The 22517-nt window shown below is 38.2% G+C and overlaps 1 protein-coding gene and 1 long non-coding RNA gene across 3 annotated transcripts; one reads left to right on the top strand and one right to left on the bottom strand.

Annotated features, from left to right (window-relative positions):
* Positions 1 to 10191: 10191 nt before the first annotated feature.
* LOC120717589 (FAST kinase domain-containing protein 5, mitochondrial) lies at positions 10192 to 19749 on the bottom strand. Of its 2 annotated transcripts, none has more exons than XM_040005699.1 (2): positions 18963 to 19749; positions 10192 to 14607 (listed from the first exon to the last, which is right to left on the bottom strand). In XM_040005699.1, exon 2 carries the CDS (start codon positions 14593 to 14595, stop codon positions 12178 to 12180), a length of 2418 nt encoding a protein of 805 aa, XP_039861633.1. In that variant the 5' UTR covers positions 14596 to 14607; positions 18963 to 19749; the 3' UTR covers positions 10192 to 12177. The 2 variants fall into 2 exon arrangements, with proteins under 2 accessions (XP_039861633.1, XP_039861632.1); XM_040005698.1 differs by lacking the exon at positions 18963 to 19749 and adding an exon at positions 15104 to 15233.
* On the top strand, positions 18312 to 22054 carry LOC120717590. The gene is made up of 2 exons (XR_005692237.1): positions 18312 to 18553; positions 20639 to 22054. It is a non-coding gene; the product is annotated as an uncharacterized LOC120717590 (long non-coding RNA).
* Positions 22055 to 22517: the final 463 nt, after the last annotated feature.

The following is a 22517-nucleotide window of genomic DNA, read 5'->3' as shown; positions in this document are numbered from 1 at the left end:
ACACTGAAATGATTGTTCACATGAAACAACAAAAGAAAAAGCAAGCAAAAAATAACTGGGCTATTACAAAAAAAAATGACACATAGCTGAGGTTAGCACTAAAATGGGTAAAAGCACATTAAGAGAGAACATTGACAATCCCTGCTGAATCCTGAACACAGCTGGATCTGCAACTGCAGCATCAGCGAACAGCAACTGAGGTGACTGCAAGCCTGACACCACACATCCAAAAAACACATAAAAATCAGGACAATGTTAAGAATAATTCAAAAGGATGTGAACTGTAGTTAAAAAAAAAACGTTTTTTGAACACTTTAATTAAAAGGCTTTAGGATTACATGTCTCCCAAGGCAAGTTTGTGGACTCTAGATAGACCCTTTGAAAATATAGTAGATTTGTATTGCTGCACACACAAAGTAGTAGGCAGGAAAATTGATATTTGCATACACTTTGGAACATCAAATCCACCTGCTGCAGCTGAAACCATTTTGTTTGGTCAGAAGACACGCTGTTTTATGTCGATACCACATTCAGCTTCTCTGAATGGCAAACAAATTAAAATGCAATCGTTTTAAACAGCTGTTGTAATTATTAAAGCAAAACCTCGGCAATGTGAGACAACAAATCAATCCCTACACTAGTTTACAATATGAAACCCATAAGAGCTTGGGTAAATTATTTAAAGGCACTATTTTAGATCTCACAATGTCTGTTAATAATTCATCACATATCCTGCATACTTGAAAACACCTGAGTTTGTGTGGGGCTTTACATGCGTATTCAAAATTCCAGATTTGACACAGAAATGCAGCTAAAAACAGAAGACAAATGTCTTTCTTGTCACTGGATGTGATGAGCATCTTGTGCGGTGAATGAATCGAGGCCTCAGATGAGCAGATTACTGAACTAAATTCCCTCCTCCTCTTCTCTTGAGTGTTTGCGGTGCTGATAGCAATTGCAATCTTGATGGGTTCTTGTTCCCACAGCAAGATTTCTCCCACTAGTTTTAACACAGTTAAACTCCCCACCTAGCCACTGGCTACCAGATCAAAGCAACATTCATTCAGAGGAAAACAGTCAAGCGTGGAAAGTAGCTGCTGTAGAAACACACACCACTTCTTTTACAGTACGCACTACATTTTATAATTAGAACAGAGGATATTAACTACATTAATCAAGGTAATCCCGTGCTCAACCAGCACCTGCTGGGATGATTGCAGATGGCAGCAGCAGGTTTTGTACACCTTGCTGTTTAAAGGGTAATAATGGATCTGTATCACTGAAATACTGGGTGGTATAACTTAAATTCAGGTACTGCAGAGGAAAAAGAAGAACATGGAAAAGAAAGAAGTAGCAGTTTCTCTGGATCAAATATTTCAAAACTGGAAATATATAATGTAGTATAGGTTCCTATAGGGTACAGTGGAGGAAACAGAATTGAATTGCATGGCTCTAGGTGTGAACGTGAGTGTGACTGGTTGTGTGTCTCTCTGTGTTAGCCATGCAACAGACTATCGACCTGTCCAGGGTGGAACCTGCCTGAGTATAGGAAGATGGATGGACATTTCACTTCTTCATTATTCTTAAATACAGCGCTATGGAGGGCTCCTAGTGCTGTTCACAGAGTAAAAAAACCACCATATTAAACTAACATAATCATTTTAAAGGAACTAGTAATTTGTGCTTTGATTCAGAACAGTAGGGTAATATTAAGTTGGGCTTTCCCCTTGTTTTGCACTTAAATTTCACCACATTGGAATACTATTTATTCTTCCTAAGCTTCAGTTTTGTGTGTCATTACTAAACCCTGAAGGTGCTGGTTTAAAAGAAAAATTATAAACCTCTGAATGTATTGATATTATTTATTATTTTTTGTCAATTGCTTAAATATATATAATATAGTTCAATCTTTAAATATAACGTGTTTTTTAATAATTAAAAAAAGCTTTATGTTATATGAATGAACTGCATTTTGCATGCATGTGTTTCTGCCCCTCTCAAAAAACCTGAACTTTTCTGTTCGTGGTGGATGGCAACATCAAATATTGACATTGTGCATTTACCACACTGACATCCTTGGAAATCTGACATCTCCTGTATAATTAAGTTGTCCAGATTAAAGGAAGGAATGAATCCTAATCAGCAGCAGGATATGTTGATAAGCATTAAAGACAGAAACTTGAAAACATCTGATCAAAAGGTCCAGCAGCGTATCAATCCTTAAGAATGACGCCAGTAACTCTGGATTTGCATGCAGTCAAATCTATTTTAAAAACCGGCTTTACAGGCAATTTTATAAAGATGCATTGGCTTGGTGAACGTGCAGAGAGTAAGGGAACAAAAAGAAAAGTGACTCCCCCCCTCCACCCCATTCTGACAGAAAAAATGTCTGTGCAATACAAGACAGCTTTGGAATAGAACCTGACATTTATAGCTAACCTAAAATTATTTTTTCAATCTCTTTTTTGAATGTAAATCTTCCTTTTTTATGTTTTGTTGTTGTGTCGTGACACCTGTCCCCCCCCTTTTGCTATATCCTCTTATTTACTGCTCACTTTGGCCTTTTTGCTGACTGACCACTCATTTTATTCATTATTTATTTTCCAGTACGACAGTAACATTCTGGCACCCACTGTTGCACCGCAGGAAAAAAAATTGTCCTTCTTGCACACCACTTCATTCAAAACGCCCATTAGTCATTGCTTGCCATCAGGCGATAAGGTGGATATAATTCAGGAAGGAAGCAACTTGTTTTTGATTTAACTGAGGCTACCCTTTAACGGAGCTGCACCGACAATACAATACACTCTCACACTTTACATCCTCTATTTCTCACAACGTCAAGGTCATGAAACGGAAAGGCTCTTCAATAATGTGCAGCAGAGCACAATGTTTTGCAATTGTCAAAGCAATGTGAATGCGCTACAATGTACAACTCATCACTTATTTATGAATAGAAGTTGGAACACTGGAAAGATTTTAAATTCCACTAGCCCTTTCATCAACTGTCTACGGCAGCATACTTCTTGATGATATAATGCAAGCAAGGACAGAATTCATTAACCAGCAGCGGTGGGTGTAGCGTTTTCAAGTGTGTGTTTATTAGTGTGCTGCTCTGTCTCTGTAATTACCCCCCTTGCACATCTCAATACCTGATCCCTCAGTGTTAAAGATAATATAATTAATCATTACGCAATTGTTAGCGCATCACTTTAAATGTGTCTATTAGGGTTACTGGGGTATAATTACATGCTAAAATATGAATTTCCATCAAGCAGAAGATTGTTTCCTTATGCTTAAAAGCATGCGGACAAGTTTAATTTCCTCTCAAAGGTTGCATGTTCATTAATCTGTGGTGGACCACTAAAGAATAATATACCTGTGCATTGCATGAGACAGATTACCGTGATGCTTTTGTGATGTTGTAATTCTATCCTCATGCAAACACAAGTTGAAGTCCAAACAGCTCATCCATTGAAGCCGAGAACAGAGAAAAGGGTTTTATATCACAGACATGTAGGATTAAACTTTCAGGGTTCTATGTTTGCTTCAGTTCATGATGTTGCAACATTTCATCATCACTATGTGGCATTTCCCCCTTCTATTTATGACAGCATTAATATTTACAGTCACAGTGATTATCGCTAGTTGTACATCCCCCTCTCTGCCTCTGTGTCCTCTGTAATCCCTTTCCTTTTGTCTCTTGTTTTGTTTCCCTGCATTGCTTTTTCTCTCTCTCTATGTGAGTCATAGCCATGGCACTCCCTTCAACTTTCCCCATTACTGTTAGTGGGGGAACTGTGCCCTGAGGTCTTCCTGCCAAAAACCTTTTTAAATGTTTTTTTTTTTTTTTCGAATAATATTTAAAACTTTTCACTTTTTAAATTATATTCTCTACCAGTTTTTAGAATGGTATCTTTTACACAGCAATTGTGCAGCATTCTTAACTAACTTATAAAAATTAAAATTAAAATTAAAAATTCTAATATACTGATCTACTACACTACTGACAGGACATTTTTAGGCAGCTCCCAATGATAATAATGATGCTGCCATTCATATAGTGGATTGCATTTATATATATATTAATAAAACAAGCATGGTTAATAAATTGCTCTTAGCATCAGGGGTTTTATGCCATAAATAATTTTTAAGAACATAAATAATAGCATATGCTGCTAGCAAACATGTTCAATCCATTACATCTCTGCAAACATTAATTCAACTGAATACGTATTGCAGTGTTTCTTTCAAAAGCAATCAAATTACTTGGATGGCTCATTGTAGTTTCTAAGAATAATTCAGGAGAATAATTGCAGATTCAATTTAATGGGTTGGTTTGTCAGTGGACCCTTTAGTTAGCAAGCCTGAGGCAAAGGCCCCATCATGTGTCCCAGAATTTCCCAAAGCAAGTTAAAGAACTATTTGCAGCAAAGCAGATGAGAAACATGCACGGAATGATTTCTGCTTCTTAACCACACAGAGGCAGTGCACCAAAACATCAAGCAAATAAAGTAAACATTTTACAGTACACACAGTGGAAAAACTAGACTGCCACACACCTGGACCAAAAGCAAAGTGGCAAGAAAGCTGCCTTTACAAGCACTTCGCAACAGTGGGAAGGAAAAACTGCCTTTTAACAGAAAGAACTCAGGCTCAGAGAGGTGCAGCCTTCTGTTGTGACTCCTTAGGGACAAAGACAAATAATACTAAAATGCATTATCATTGCAACAGTTACTACAGTCATTTTTAAGTGTGCTAAGATGAACTTTAAAAATACTTAAAAAAAAAAAAAAGAGTCAAACCTTCCAAGTGCTCTTGGCAGAAAACACTGACAGAAAACTTCTCCCATGTATCTTGATTCTCATTAACTCATCACCGGCAGTATATCTAACTCAGCATTTCAGTCACTCTCTGCTGCTTCCTGGCTAAGTGATAGAAACTGCAGGTCTTTCTGCTTGTCTTGATTCATTTTGTTCTGTTCTTTTTTTCTTTTTACATTTGAACAATTCTGTTAGATTACTCCACCACCTCACCTGCCAGTCCAGCCAAGCTTCTCCACATAGTGACAGCTTCTGTCCTCTTCCCAAGTCTCAGTTCTTCTGCTCCTCTTCCTTCCTTGTCATGGTGACTCCTGCCACCACCATCAGCCCTGTGAGCTCTGCCAGTCCCGTTTCATCTTCAACTCAGCCACCTTAAATATACTGGGTCCAGAAATTGTCACTGACTTCAACACACATGACATAAATGGAGTTCAAGTTTGTCAAAAAGATAAATGGCACACAAGCTTTTGGGTGTCAGCATTCATTATATTTTGGCGACAAAGTGCCTTCAGTATTTCAGCATTTATTTAAAACTGTAAATTGTAAAATGTATACCTCTTCAGTCAAAGTGCCCAAATGGGACACCAGAAATGTCACATTTAGAAGCAGTAATGGTGATAAATGCACTGGCTAGTTAAACAGATGGCATGTGAATGGTATATGATTCCTTCACATCCTTTATCTGAATCCTTTACGTGGCAACTTTGAACCAACTCACAACAACAGAGTGAGCCCTGGAAACAACAAGATTTTCAAAATGAGAGCGTTGCTGCAAAGTTCAAGAGTTTCAACTTGAATGTTTATGATACCGTAGTGATGAGTAGTATTTGGAAGGACATTTTGCACATAAATAATTAATTGGTAATTTCATTGACTTTTGAACATCTCTCAAGGACTTTGATACTTAAAACCTGCAAGTGATCTTTATCCTTGTGTATAAGCTGTTGGTGCACTGAGCTTTTGCTTAATGCGCCCAAAGTAAGGGTGTCATTGATTCGTGCCAAAATTGCAACTCCTGTTCTGTTTGTTGCAGCCGTTTCTCATCTCACCTTCACCCATCCTGCACGATAAGCAGCCCGAATCCTGATATGTGTCAGGCTGAAGTTTCAGTGCTGTGACTCAGCTGTTGTTGAAAGTTTTTAGGCCCTGTTAATCGAAAGAGAATAACTGAACCCATATAACCACGTAAAAAATACATCAGTCTTTTAATTCAATGTGAAGCTTATAAGCTCTTGGATTTGTAGATATTGCTTAAGGCTTTATGATTTCATTGTTCAAAAGCAACAAATGAAAATGTCTTTTACCTTGTGGCAGTTAAAGAACTCACAAAATCTGGTGTTCCAAACGAATATTTTTTTAATTGACTCAATTGGCTTTAATGCTTTTTTTGTTCATTATTCACACGGCAGTTATCTATGTTTTATATTAACAATAAAAATAAAAGGCTACATGTAATATAAAAGATGTCACACCAATAGATAATTATAACCAGTCTCCAGTTCCCCTCAGGTCAAAGGAAATTTTTTGGATCTCTCAGCTCACTGACTGCTCTCCTCACCCTTGGTTCCTGCAGCAACAGTCATCTGTGCACTGCCTGCTTCGTGCCAAAAGGCAGACAGGCATACTTGGTAACAAGCTGCTGAATATATGAAGACTTAGGAGCATGTGTGGTTCCAAGACTATTTTTATTTCTAGAGGAACTTGAACAAACCATGAGCTGCATGCTTTTTTGATAAAAAAGACACCGGCTTTTGTCACATCATTCACAAAATATAGGCTATGTCTATCACTTTGTTGTAATCATTTGTGTGTGGGTAGCCAATTTTACACCCATAAAGTGGCAATCTTCATCAGTGTTTACATAAATGGTATTAAAATGGGGATTTGAAATCGCTTTATTAACAAACAAACAAAAAAAAAAAGTTTCAGGGCCGTTGCAGTGCAGTAAACCAAAACTGACCTTGAAATTCTTTGTGACGTGCCAGCCAGAATTTGCATGATTACGAAGTTTTATAATGCCATGACCCCTTTGCAAATGCCATGGTGCGACTGTATTACAGTGACTCTGCTGTACAGTTCCACTGACTTTGTGAGCTTGCATCAATCCTGCTTTGCGCTGTAATGATCTGTGTGACCAAGTGATGAGTGTAGAGGGACAGCGTCGTGCTTATGCAACTCTGTTTGCGCAAGTGTCATCTTGAACTTATCTCTCACAGGGAGGAAGACAAATAATATTAATTAGCATTGAAACAAAGAACCATTTTCCCCCAGTACCTTACGCTTTTACAAGCTTGCTAAAAATAGTCCCTGCTGTATGATCAAGGAGATTTTAATTGCAACAGCATATGCTTTAATTACAGGAGTTTTTCATTTGCAAATGTTTATTCCCGATGAACTTTTGAACTGAATAACCAAGCTGCATATTATCATTGTTTTGCTTCTCTTGTTCAACTGTTTCCTTGTAAAGGCCCTTCTAGTCATGATGGATCTTTTCTTGGGCTACTTGCAATCTTTTTCTTTGGAAAGGAACAACTAACTGCTACCACCATACATGAGAAACTGACCTAATAGAAATCGTAGCATCCCAGAGCTTTGTCATGTCAAAGGCTGAAACAGAATAGTATCACCTCTTGTTTAGTGATTATTTTTCTCTGTCCATGTGAAACTAAAGCAGAGATGGGAAATATACATTTTACCAGAGGGCCCATACTGACATAGCTAAAGTAAAATTAGAGCCACACATTGTGTAAAAGAGCATAACATGGAATATAGCTACAATGACGATATAAAACAATGTTGAACAACATAAAAACCATCCATCTATATCAGCAATTAAATTAGGCTACATCTTGTCAGTTCTGTGACTGTTACACAGGTGGATGAGAAAAACAGTGGAGTGGATTTGAGTATAGCCTCATTCATTAGCCTCAGGATTTCTTATCATAATCAGGCTTCTTATAGATTTTTTGGAGGGTTGTTTTGCTTCAGTTTTAGAATATTCCTGGGGACGATTTAAGATGGTCCGTGGGCCAGTGCTGGCTTGTGCAATTGCATGGCTTAAAGCTTGTACAGCCCATGAAAAACATTCTCTTTATTTTCTTAGGGATAAAAACGAAATAAATAAATAAAAAATAAAGAGAAAATAAAGAAAATTACACCACACATCAAACAAAATTCACCATGTTCTTCAGGCGAAAACATTTATCTCCTAATAAATGTGGAGCCAAGCAGCAAACCCTCACCTCGTTCACTTTTTTTAAGGTCTATCAATAGCAGCTGAGACGAGGGAGGAATGCAAACACACTATCAGCCGTGTTCCTGAAGCAGTTGGTTAAGCGCAGTCTATGTGTTTGGAATCTTAAAGGCAAGGAGCCACACGTGCTATTGAACACTGAAGAGGTCAGAAAGGAAGTGACAGTGAGAGAGAGTGATACAGAAACACTTAAGACACAGGCAGTATTTAGTCCTTTCAAAACTGTGATGGGGATCATTTGACATAACGCCGCAGGGGAAATCATTTGCATATATCTGGTTAATCCACACCTATTCCCCTCACTTGACAATGTCAAGGAGACAATTCAAGACTCGAGTCTATGAAATAGATTTCTCCCTTGGCTAGTAACTGTAAGGTAATTCATCAATTTTTAAAGAATATGTGACACTAGGATTTGTCTGTTTATACTGAAAGGTAAATTAAGGAATTATAGCAGACAGAGAGTACTATGCCTATGTTGAGATAAGTTAAGAAATGTTGATGGAGCTTAGGCTACTTTCAGACTGCAATGGATTAGGTTGAGAAAAGGAAAAGAATTGAAATGCAAATAAGACGGGATTACTGAGAGAGCATTCACTCTACCAGAGCCTCCTCGATTAACTGCTGAAATACTGGTTGCATTTGAAAAGTGTCTAAGCCTAATGATTATTCTCTCGTTACTTACTTTTGTTTATAGCAGGGTAATGACTCAATAAATATCTTGTTATTGGTGAGATATGAAGAAAGAAATAGGAGAATTTTTATCACTTTGCTTTGACTGTTACTCAGAATTCATTGTGCATAATCATCCAATCTAAGATGATAATAATTGTACTTTTTCCACACAATCTATTAAACTGTGTCTCTGTGGCAGAGAGCGCCTATTTCTGAAACACGTTTGCACCGGTTAGGGTTAACCTGAAAACATTATTTTCGTTATCTCCTTAGATGGATAAAGGATTTATTTGACTATCCAATGAGTTACGTTTGAATCCAGAGAAAATGGTGCTAAATGAGAAACTGAATCATATCAACTTCAAAAGCATGCTTCCTGCAACCCCAGAACTGTGAAATTTGTAGCTGCGGGCATGGCACTGACTTGAAAGTCCCAAAATGTGAATTCTCTTTATAGTTTTTTCAGATCTGTGAAGAAAAGGGAAGGTATTTATTGACTCCTCTCTACCTTATGACAGAACAGCAACTCCCTTTGAATGTGCTTCTTTTATCTTTGATGGGTGTGTAGATTGGGTATATTGTTATAAGCACTATGTGCTGTTGATCGAATGTAAATACATTTTCCTTGTGTGCTATTTTAACTTTAAAATTGTGTTTCCAGTGATCTTATGACATGCACACATTGTATTTTAATTATTTATTTAATGTGAGTGTCTTGCAAATATTCAAATGCTCAAAAATATCAAGCTGCCATGGAAATATTGCACCATTGCTACTCTGTCAGAATGTGATGTTTCCTAAGGGAAGAATGCTCTCTGCTGGCAAGTTTCAGGCATAGCACAATGCTCTCCCTCCATTCATTCACTTCTAATTCCCCCTGCAGGAGGCAGTGGCATAAGAGTGGCCTGCTGCGTCCTCCAGCTCCTCCTGGGACATCGTCAAGTGCTCCCACACATGCAGACAGATGTAGAGTTGATTGAATTTGTCTTTTATAGTGCTCATTTCCGCCCCTGTCACCCCATATCACTCTTCTCTCCCCAGCAAGTGACTTAAAGGATGTGACAGAATGAGAGAGAAAGGAATTAGGGCACTTGCTTGTGGCCTGAGCTTCACTTCAGGTTTATTCTGTTTTCCCCCTTAATTCCTGAAGCGGAAAAATTCAGATAATCACACACTTCAATTTTAAATCTGCTCAGTGCATCTGGGAATTATTACTGTTAAAATATTTCAACCAGCTGTGGGGTTTTTTGCCTTTCTTTTTGGCACTGTCCAACAAAGAGTCCTTGAAGTGGCTTTGTGTTTAGGGCAGCTGGCAAGATTAAAGCACCAACAACATCTTCAGGGAGCCACAAAGAAAAGGAGAGATAGAACGGGAAGGAACAAACATTTTAAGAATGGTCAGCACACCTGCAGTCTCACCACACAAGGGCTCATTTCAGCTTTTTTTTTTATCATGTTCCTAGACACTGATATGTTAGCAAAAACGGGATGGTTTCCGGCATTGCACTGATTTCCATGCATGTCGATAGATTGCAGGAATCAACTTGCAAATTCGTACAACATATATCCAATATGAAAATACTCACAATTTATTCATGTTTTATTAATAATTTTTAACCGTGAAAAGTGATGCATACAGTGTTTTTCCATGAGTGGGATTTAGGAAATTGCATTGAAATGCCATACTGTCAGTAGCAAACACACTCTTGAGTTACAAGCAAAGAAAACAGGAATGTAAAAACTCTGCAATAAAAAAAATCTGTTCCGCAAGCAACTCAGTACTACTGCTACACCACTTTGTGTTTACAGCTACAAGGCAAGAAAAGGTGTCACAGAAAATAGTTCTAACAATTTCTTTCATCCTTAAAAAAAAACATAATAACAAACATGACCTGCGGAGCAAAGCCATTTTAGGATAGCTCGGAGGAGTCAAAAGTAGCTGAATTTGAGAACATGAGTTCTATTAGGAATAATTTCCCAGGTTTAGTGGCTATGTGACTAGTTTATGACTTGTAGACTCAAACTTATTTATTAGGTAACACTGGCTGAAAATTCTGAGCAGCGCTAGATTTACATTAATTCTTCATATTAATGGGCAAATGCTTAAGAATGGTGTATCCTACTACTCTAAAATGTCGTTTTTAAGCCAATCAGGAAGGTGGTTGCACAAATCGTGGCTTAAAAGCAAGTGAATATAGTTGATTTCATAGTTATTAAGCAATTGCTGAGCAGCTAAAGGCTATACATTTTGACTTACTCATCTTTTACATAACTGTACTTAATGTTCTATCCATACAGGTTAATTTCATTCAGGGTCTTCACTCACTTTCAAAAAAATAAAGTGTATTTTATTGACAGTTTAGGTCCATCATCATTTAATGATGCCAGTTTGTCTTGTTAATCTTTTGAACTTTGTTTAAATTTTACTTTAAAGTTGTTGTTTTTTTAAAGTTGAACTACAACATTATAGAAAATGATATCCAACATGAGGCGTTCTTTAAAAAAACTCACCAAAGATGCAAAAGATAATTACATCGCCCACATGATGAATGAATCATAGCTGAATTTCCTACTTTCATGTTGTTTCCACTTAATTTACACTGTAAATGTTTCTAGCATTTGTTTTTGTATGTATTTCTCCTGTTGTGTATTTATTCTTGTTGGCTTTAAATGGGACCTAAAATTCTGTTTGACCTCATGTGAACGGGTGTGTTGAAATGACAATAAAAACCCTTGAATCCTTGAACACTTTTTAATTCACTGTCACAATAGTCTTGAATAAACAAGCTGCTTGCATGAGCAGAACAGTTTTGCTAAGGAAATGAAAGAAGACCCAGATCCATGTTTGAATTTGAAAAAACATGTTAGACATAAAATGCTGTTATTTTTGGTTTTCATTTGCTAAAAGGTTGTGGCATCCCATTTTAATCCTGTCTTTATTAAGTTATATAACAAGTTTTGGCTTTCCAGGTGTCGTAATACAGATTCCTAAACAAGCATTGCCTTTAATTCTGTATTCACAGTGACATATTTAATGTGCAAACTGGGCAGGTTCACACTTGAGACAGAAGAACTGACCTCTGAAAAGACTATCATCATTGATTTGAATCAGGAAAAGCTTAACATTTAAGTAAATACACAAGAACATACAAATGTTAAATGTATTTTATACTACGGCCAGGCATTGAAAAGCTGATGCTTTAGTTTTCATGTCAAGTTTTTACAGTCTTGAAATGTAAATGTAAAAATATATTTTTACAAAAATCTCAACAAAAAACATTTTTGCAATACAAAACATCTTTTATTCTGCAATGTGCAGATATTTTGCACACTGTAAAGATTTTCCAGAAGCCTGGTGGTTATATAGTTTGCAACGGACTCCACATTTTCTCCACTTCACTGTGTCTCTTACAGGTCTGAGAATCATTATAGATTGTCGTAGAGTTTGCAGTGCAGATATGCCAGCTTCTCGGCTCTGCTTTTCCTCAGCAATGGAAACCACTCTTGATAACTAAGCTCTACAACCCTATAGCCTGCTATCTTTAACTGCCTTCTCTTCATGGCATGAAGTCCCAGGAGCTGCTGTGACTGGGAGCAGAAGTGGTTCCTGTTCGAGACCTGTACTGCAATTTTGACTATCTCATTGGAGTCCTTGCGAGAAGACCCAAGGTGACTGGGTTTGGTCAGAGTTTCTATAATATCAGTGGTCAAGTCTAGCACTGTGTCAAAGAGTCTCCCACTTTCATCGGGCCGTAATCTTTGAAGAGATGTAGTCTTCACTTTAGGTGATTGAGCCAAAGGCGCTTTTGTGTTGTTTTTATTTATCAACTGTGCTAAAAGTTCATCAGTTACTGTAACTCCTACATTTAATTTCCCCCAACCCTGATTAGAAGGAAATGTGGATGAGCTTTGTTCTAGAGATGCTTGGTTCACAGGTACAGGCTGCCCAGTGGAGTTGAGGTGCACTTCCAGGTCAATGGAGCGAGTATGGGGAAGGATCATTCTTTTACATACAAACTCCTCTCCACCAAGCAGATCTTTCAGAGCAGATTCTGCCTCCTGAACCTCAGGTTTCTGGCAGACATCTGACTGAGCAAACTTCCACAGCATTTCTGTAACCTCATCTCGAAGTTCACTGCTCAGTCGAGGGCCAGTCCACTGAGGCAACTCCAAAGCTACAACTCCATCTAAAGTGAACAAATCCTTCTTCAGCTCAAGCTGTGTGCATTTCAGTGCTAAGTTGACAAAATCAGGGCTCAAGGCTAATGCAATTAGGTCCTCTGGGAACTGTGAGACAAAGGCCAAGCCTAAAAGACCAGTGAGCAGATGCTCTGGGTATCGTTGAAATTCAGCTTTCCTTTGCCTCAGGGATTCTGTAAGACTTGGATAGAAGCTTGGACTCCGTGATGGGTGAAACCCTAATGTGCCATAAGCCCACAAGAGTTTGCATGAGTCTTTACTTCTGCAGTGTGGCACTAGCAAGGGTACTCTGTCAGCGACAGCAGTAAGGATACTGTCATTACTGTAATGAAGAGCAGAACAGGTCAGTGCCACGTGCATTAGCCCCTTGACACCCATTCTGTGGGCACGCTTAGGAACTTCCTCTGCCATGGCCTCCAGCCATGCCCTGTGATATAAATAACTGAAACGCAGGTACTTCAACACATTCACCATGGCAAAGTCGCTCATCTCCTTCACAAAAGAGAGTGCTTTATCGACAATGCGAGTCACTGCACTCTCAGATATTGAAGTTTGGGATTTAAAGAGTCCTAAGCATATAACACCAACCTCCTCAGGTCGCAATTGTAGCAAATGATGCATGAGAAGCTGCTCCAGAGGACGGATCAAGTCTTTTGGACACTGCCTACCCTCTCCCAATATATACAACAGTTGGACCAGCTCGGGCACGCCCAATTGTCCCAGATGCAGACGAACAGAGTCATAGAGGTGCAGTAGGAACTGAGGTGCCTGCTTCCCTATACAGCGCCACAAATCAGCAGCTAAAATCAACTGATGCAAAGTCATCTGACTGGACCGGCGACTCAGCTCAGTCTCGTACAGTTCGAGTACAGTGTGGGCAGAGGGCATGCCCAGCCACACAAACGACTGCAGCACCTCCAGCAGCTGAAGTTGAGTAAAGTGGCGAAGGTGTTCCACGGAATATCGGAGGAGCATGATGAAGCGCTGGTCACTCCTCACTAACGGCATCTTGTCTGGGTGCAATCGACTGAGCTCCATAAGAAACTGAGACACATCAGATGCTTTCATGCTGCCCTTTAAAACAGCCACTTTTTGGAGCAGCTGCATTGCCTCCTCCCATTTGAGTGGGTGAGGTCTTTGGTTAAGGTCTAGGCTCATTGAGGCATACTCTGGTCTGCATTTGTGGAAGGCACGCGTCTCTACTTTAACATCTGGTAGTACAGGTTTTCTCTGGTAAGAGGACGCTGAGGGGATCTCTGGTTCAGAGCTTTTATTGAAAGCCAAGTCCAGAAGAGTGTTCTTTGAGCTGGAGAGGTGTCGTGAGCAACTCACACTGTAGCGATTGCTCCGTTGCCAGAAAGAAGGTGCGAGAGTGGGTAGACACTGCTCATCTTCATCGTTGTCTGTTTGGCTATGGGAGGCTGCAGAGTTCAATGCAGAGTGATGATATGAAGAAGGGCTGTAACGGAGCCTGTAACCTTCTAAACATACTTCATTGTGCTGCGACAAGATTCTCTTTTCCTCCAGATCATCAGCTTCATCCTCTGGTTTGATATGCACATGCTGAGCCCTGGCAAAGCCTTTTCTCAGGCCTGGGAGGTGGCGTAGCCTGGGCATCCAGCGACACACCACACAGGTAGCCATGGGTGTACCACACTAGAAAACATAGCAAAATACAGCAAAACAAAAGTCATGTGCCAAGTCAAGTAATGTGCCAAGCAAAAACATATCTTACAAATGAATAAATTATACATTGTTTGTATTAAAACCACAGTTAAAAAGATACAGATTCATACAGATGAGCTTCCTTGTTAATTTTTAAAGGTTGAAACTTTAGACACAAACATAAAGCTGCTTGTCAATCGTGACATACACTATTTTTTTGTTATGGTGGCTATAATAATGCACTTTGTAGCTCTTTCCGAGACTTACTACAATACATGATATTTCTCTCTTAAAATTACAGTTTAAACTAAACGATAAACCTAAATTATTTAGAGATTTACATGTTAAAGTAGTCTGTCCATCTGTAAACCAACAGAGGTCAGACACGTTTTAGAATGAGACAGCAGGAAACACGATGCTAATTTAAACTACACTAAACTAAAAGTGCACAAATCTGTATGTATTTTAACCAGATCGTTGAACTGACCTTTTACGATCCAAAAGCAACACGTGCAACGGTGAGAAACCTCAAGAAATCATGGCAGGAACACACAGCATTAGTCTGTTAGAACGACTCTTCTGACAGACCTACGGCAACCCCACCGGAACTCGTGAATTTGATTTTCAAAATAAAATAAACTTTACATTATCAGCTACATTGTTATACGCATACATATTCTAAAACAAATTAATACATCAATTTGAAATATAGAGCACTGTATTAGCACGCCGTAATTTTAATTTAATCCTTAGATTTAATAATAATTGCCTGTAAAAGTACCGTGTCTGACTGTATGATATTATTATGGCAGGTGGATCTAACTTCCGTGGAGAGCAGCGTGTGACCTATGGCAGCTGGGTAGGTTCAAAACTACTCATTCAACGAGCCGCAATGAGAACACATCAACAATAACACAAGTTGTGTTAACTGAAACTAATTAATAATAATTATTACATTTGATGAAAACAAAAAACACCCTACCTGACCTAAGATGTTCGCATACCATAAAAACCATTCTTGTTTAAATCTTATTTTACATCAGTACCCAGTAGTACATAAATAAATGTGATTCTGGAACTAAGAAACAATATAGATATACAACATTTTTTGTGATAATTACTTTTATATTTTATGTTGATTCAATGGTTACAGTACTGTGCAAAAGTCTTGAGCTACCTTATTTTTTAATTCGTTGCTAGGAAATGGGAAAGAGCTTGAAAGTCAGTATTTGGTAAGACCAACTTTATGCTTCAACACAACTTGGACTATTTTTTTTTCTTATTTTTTTCATGTACTGTTCATCTGCTCTAACATTTTTAAGGCCTGCCACTTCTTCTTTTGTGTTCCAAGCTCTTTGGGAGTCAACTTGTTAGTGCAAAAATACTATTTTATATTTTATGTTTTTATATGGCAGATATTATTTATAGATTTTTTTCATATTTATAATTCAACAAAAAAAATGGGAACACATTCTGTGTTTTTTGACAGGCTTCTAGTAAAGAAGAGGCAGAAAAACAATTTAAAAGTTCTTTGCTAAGTTGTCTGTTTTTTGTAGATACAAAACTGCTTCAGCCTTAGAGTTTGGTAACTTTTTTTTATGTTGGAACGATTCAGGACGGAACTGAAAATGAATAAAAAACATCCAATGTTCAAAGAAAAATTTTAGCATATCTTCAGAAAACCTGGCATTTAATTCATTGGAAGCAAAATATTAAGAAAAAAGGGGTAACTCTTTTTCGTATTTGTTGTGTGAGAAGCTGAGCTATCAAACTAGGTTATACTGTAAAACATGTTTTATTTTTAAAATCTATCAATTTTTTTATTTTCTTTTTCCCTTTCTGTTTATTTAGGTATGACCCACGTTAATTATTATTGTCCTGTTTAGATGTTCCATATTTTATTCAAGTGTGTTTATTCTAATATTTCTACACATAATAATTTCTTAATTCCAAAATGTACTGCCCAAGTCTAAAACAAGTTGTATATCAGAAGATATGTAAGGGCCCAGACACTTGCTGCCATTTGAAGTCTTTAAGTTTTTTCACTCTATAGATCCTGTCTTGCTCCTCCTTACTGTTGTTTCAAATTTTTATTCTTTTATTAATAAATTTGTTAATTTCTTTTAAAACAGCAAACAATTCAAGTTCAGTTAACTTGAATTGCTTGCTTTTTACAGATAATGAAAATGACCAATCTAATCAATTTGATTTAAAAAACAAAACAAAAAAAACCATAAAAGTTGGTTGAATAGAAAAATATCTGGTTTTGATGTTTTTCTTTCTCTTAAATGCAACACAACTTGTTTCTGTGAAAGATTCATTCCTAACACTAAAACTGTCTAAGATTCAGTTTAATTATAAAATTGTGGTGAGTAAATTCTAAGTGTTTTAGTTTAGTTTTATCACACTTAGGCAAGCTCGCTGTCACATTTTTACCACATGAGATTCTACATATTCTCTTCAAACACCTCGATTTTAAACAACAGTTGTTGCTGTTGGTAGTTTTTGAAGATTTCCACTATATGCTGTATCCATTCTATGCCTGCAAAAAAACACTGTTAGCAAAATAAAAGATTGATTTGTAATGTTGCCATCCCCATGTTTTTGTTTGCTTGTTTGTTTTTGGAATCCTCAAAGTGAATTTTAGGAAATGTTAAATATGTCACAGAAATAACAGTTGAAGTTAGACTTACACCTCTTTGAAATAGTTATTGTATCTATTTTATTTGTTGTTTTATTTTTCATTAAAGTGCAACATCATAATCGTTCATATGTTTTCAATGCAATGCTTTCTGTCACTGAAATTTACATTTGCATTTCTTTTCTGTTTGAGCAGAAAAGGCAACTTCAAAATCTGTGCCTCCATTGTGTGACTTCACACATGAATGAATCCAGGGGTTAGAGGTGAACTACACTGACCTATGGCTATGTGCAAGACAATTCTCTCATTTCTGCTGGGAACACTTCTTATGTCCTTTGAGAAGGTATAGCCCCAGCAAAAGACACCAAAGACACCATGTAGGTGGCCTTTGGATTCCCTTTGTAAAACTTGTTGCTGACATTAATGAATATTTTTATGTTACTAAATGTTACAGTTCAGTTGTATGCAGAAGCATGGTGGTATAGTCTTTCATTAAAACTAAAGATAAAAATCTATTATAATATCTTTTTATTTATCTAATATTGTAAATAATGTCAAAGAAAAAACAAAACGAAAAAAACTAAAACATAGAAAGTCGAAAAATTTTATCATCATTATTATTCGTTTCATTTCTAGGTTCTGTTTTGGTTACACTGCGTCAAATTCTGGTCAGCTACAAATCTGAAAAGCCATCCCAGAAAATTTCCAAAATAATACGTTTTATGTAGTAAACAGATTTAGCACACAGACGTATACTATCATCCAGTTTAAACAAATTGAATACATTTATTTCTCGTTCGATCGAATTATTTTAAGAATGTATTAAATCTCATAAAACATTTTATTCCACGTGTAAACATCACCAAAATCAAATTAGAGAGCCTTAAGGCGTCCCGTCCAGTGATTATAATGGGAGGCAATTTGATATATTTTTCCCCTATTGAAACGGCTTATCTATGTAACCATAGATAAGTTGTATAGCTACAATATATGAATTAAGTGGGGAAACTTCAGAGTCCCACTTGGAGAGGAAGTAGAGGATTTATGCTAATGAAGGAGTTGAAGCTCCGCTACGCTGGCTGGGAACCGCCCTTCATTCACCACATGGTTAAAAGGAGAGTCTACTCGCGCCACTTTCGCAATCTTACTACGATTCCCAAAATCCTAGCAAATCATAATAGTAGCACATGGTTGTGCACTTTTTTGGAGGGGTTACACGTCTTAGCCGATGTTTAATCTGTGAAGTCTGTGTTCTTTTTTTTAAATTTTGCAGATGTCCAAGAAACTGGGTAAACGGTAAGTCTGAACAAGTGAGTGAAGATGGTGGATTTTTTTTAGTGTCTTATAAGGCGCGTGTTGTTGGCAAGAAACCTGTTGTTAGCCTTTTTTGGGAGATGCGGTAAACGTCGGGAAAGTGAAATGCGCTGGGTTGACTTCGGTACGTGTGTGCGCTCTAACGTATATGCGAGGAGGGGAGAAGAAAGCGTTTTAATGGTCAAGTTTCCACATTTTTAAAACCAAATGTTGTAGGAGCGCATGGCAACCTCTCCTCCATGGCAGGAGAATGAGGGAGATTTGAAAAGCATGTGTTGCCGCTGCTGTTGCACCTCTTGTCGGTACCTCGGGGAAGTGGTCCACACTCGTAAAACGATAAAATTAAATAACCGCTACAAATTTTGGCAAAAGCCCCAAGTTGTAGACTCACGTGCCCGCGCTGTCAGCCGTCTGTTTGTAGAATTTTTAAGTTTTCAGTCATTTCGGGTTGCGGTGGTGTACATTTAAAAGTGCCTCCAGAACAAAGCAGCAGCAGCACATGGGGTTCTAGCAGGCCGCGCGCCTTTGCTATCCCGCGAGCTGCCGAGTTAGCAGCTAACGCTAATATGCCAACAAAAACATTGTGTATTCATAATAATAACATAATTGTCACTAGCTTCGCGGGCTCTCTTATGTTTATTCAAACGCCGCTGTCAGCGTTTACAAGCACCTGGGAGCACGTGTACTGATCTCTAATTAGCATGTGTGAGTTAGCCATACTGAAACAACTAAGTTGGCTAAGACAAGGGGCAATACAATGCTTAGAAGTGGACGGGGAGTGGAAGCGAATATCCAAACATTACCAGCATACTTCGTGAGATTACTAGGGTATTGGATTAAGTGTTGTCTTTAAGGAATACTGATAGGTGAACAAACTTTAATTGGATAATTATCTAAACAACTAAACACACTGTAGCAAGCTACACGCGTTAGCCTGTTTGGCTAGCGCATGCTTACAGCAGACTGTTTTGATGGAGCCCTCGCGTAACTACTAGCTTGTGTGCTGGATTCTGCGTTTTAAGTTTGGAGCAGTTGCGGTTTCACGCGTGGTCCAGACTAGTCATTATAAGCGGACGCCTCACGTGCGGCCAGTTTTAGCTGCGTGTGTGTGCACGGACACTGTAACATCGTCGATGTAGTCCCATGTGCTGTTCTTGCAGTGGCTATTAGGTTTTTTTTTTTTTTTTTTTTAAAACTGTGGACTCCTGGGCGCCATGTTAGCGGGTGGGGGAGGGGTACAGAAATGTGGCTGGAGTACAAGTGTTGGTATCCATGAACAGTCCCGGTTCAGACTCCTGATTTATCATTTAGCTTTAAGGTGTTCGAGGTTATTGGCGTCTCTGACGCCATCATCTCGATTGCCATGCGGGAAGCCTGGCTGCTTGAGATTAATTGGAACAGAGTTTTGGGTTTGGGGGGGGGTTGTAAACGGACGCATGGTGCATAGCTACTCTTGAATAACAGTTTTTGCAGAATGTCCTGAACATTATATTAATGCAACGATTGAAATTGAGTGGGGTGTGCATACAGAGGGGGGAAGTCTTTCACGGAACCTCAAAATATGTGCAGTAATGGCGAATAATTGTCCAAGATTTACAAGGACAATTTAAGCACTCAATAAATGTGCATGTATTTGTGTAATTAAATTAATGATTTCTCCAGCAACTTAAAAAAACTTAATGCCTAAAAGGGTTTATAATATCTTGACCACTAAAAATCGTCATGAAGTTTAGCCTTACAAGGACCATTGTAGTTGGGAGGGAAATGGTCTTTTCTGAGTGAGTTCATACACCACACTAATCACAGTACTCTTTGCCCGTTCAACTTTGTCAAGACTCTGCAGATGTATGAGATCGTTACTGTATACTGAGTTTGATCTTTTGAATTTTTATTAGAGAAAATTACCTACGTCAAAACCTGTCAAACTGCAGCTAACCTCTAACATTTGGTAAACCACAAACTGATAAATGTTAGGCTTGAGTTGGGTATAAACTTTCTTGTACAATGTCTTTGTGTATCTTTTTTGTTATTCCTACTGTTAATGCTACATCTTATTTATCCCTACAGAACCCCATTCACATCTGTCTCCTGGGCAGTCGTCACTGTGGCTTTAAAGGCACAGTAATGCAGTCTGTGAGGAGAACGTCACACGAGCAGTTTACAGTCACTGTAGTGCCAAAGTGCTTACAGTGCAGGTAGTTTTGTTCAATTCTACTGCAGTGAAGGCACTTTCAGCACTCTTCTGATAATATTAACTGAAGGAAGCTGACTTGTTCACAAACACAGCCTTTATGTTGCAAGTCCTAAGTAGACTGAATCCACATACACTTGTAAATAGACATCTGGCAAGACCTTGTCGTCTTGCTGTGAGGCTCAGCCCCCTGATGTTCTGGAGCAAAGCAGCTGTGTAAGAAGCAAACATGCTAAATGGTTGTTAGATGTTGTATATCCTGTCACTGTGGGAAAAGTGCACAGAATTGGAGCAGCTGCTGATTTGTTTTTGTATTTTTATTTTGCTTTATGTATGAGGAGAGGAGTCTTAAAAAATTGTTACCTGGCAAAATGTGACTACTACTAGTGCTTATGCTAAGGTGCATCTAGTGCAGATAGTGAAGTAGACTAGCACCTACTGCCCTAAGTGCTCCTTCTGGCATAAGGGGCTGGGACTCTCATCTGCCATGTATCTCTGTACATGTGAGAGTGAGAGTTTGGGTTTTTTGAAGTATATATTTGCATGGACACTCTTAATCTTAATTGTGGCTGTCCTCCGTTAGTTTTGCATAGTTGCGCTGCAAGAAGAAATAAGTTGTGCAAATCTATGCAAAACTGACGGTGGCCTGCATTTCCATCAAAATCCTCTTTGCGCATCGTCTATGAAAGAACAGTCAGTCTGGTTTCCAGTGCACCTCTGTCAATAATGTAAAGACAAGGTTTCAGTAGTATTAAAGTGCTTATAGTGCAGGTAGTCTTATTACTGTTTAAATTCTACTGCAATGTGAGCACTTAAAGTACTCCTAGACTACGTCGTCTTGGGAAAACTGCAGGGGTAGCTTATGCACGTGGGTCTCTGGTTAGTTTTGCTGGTTTGCTTTCAGCTTTTAAATGTACTGCTGTGCAAATCCATGCAAAACTGATCATAGAACTGAAAATAATCTATCAGAAGTGATCCCTTTCTGTGCAGGTTGGGAGAGGTGGCAATGCTCTGTGCTTGTGTGGTATTGCACTTGTCCCGGCCTGTTGAGGACACTGGGAATTGTTCTGCAAGTTCTCCCAGGATACTTTTTTAAAATCTGAATTTGATTATCTGTTTTTTTTTTTTTTTTTTTTTTTTTTTGATGCACACCTATTCCTAACAAGCTTTTAAACGTAGGTCACTTGAGAGTTGAGGAAATTTCTTGCTTAGAGCACCTTGTCATATATCTAAGGAAATATTTACTCTGTATAATGTAAATACAATACTTTATGAATAAATACTTAAATGACTCCTTTGTTCAAGTTTTTCTTCAAATATGTAATTCATTGTTAGTTTGAGCTTACTTTCAAAATGAGTTTTTGCTTCATGGCACGTCTTAACTACAGGGTGTACCAATTTCAAAGTGATTTAATCCCACAGGGGTCCTTCGGTAATGATCGCTACACACACTGTCAGAAAAAGGGGTTTCATGTGTTTCACGCAGTTGCCAGTAGGTTGTATACCAGGAGCAGCTGCATTAACTCCAGACATGCTTGCAAAAGCATGGAGCAAGTTTGTCTACATGTACACTTACCATGCATACAGAGGGGTACACACAAAGTAGTTTTAGATGTCTACTTGTTTAGAGAAATATGTAAATGGCTGTAAAATTGCATTGCCTTACAAACCTCCTAAAACTTGAGCTTAATATTTGTTCTTTGCCCACTGATTTGTGGTCTTTATGCAATCTGTTTTACAAGAAGTAAAACCATC

This window comes from Simochromis diagramma, unplaced genomic scaffold, assembly GCF_900408965.1.
Source record: "Simochromis diagramma unplaced genomic scaffold, fSimDia1.1 OVJJ01000501.1, whole genome shotgun sequence".
In the NCBI taxonomy this organism is placed as follows: Eukaryota; Metazoa; Chordata; class Actinopteri; order Cichliformes; family Cichlidae; genus Simochromis; species Simochromis diagramma.
The sequence above is the reverse complement of the archived record's forward strand: the minus strand, read 5'-3'. Positions and strand labels throughout refer to the sequence as shown.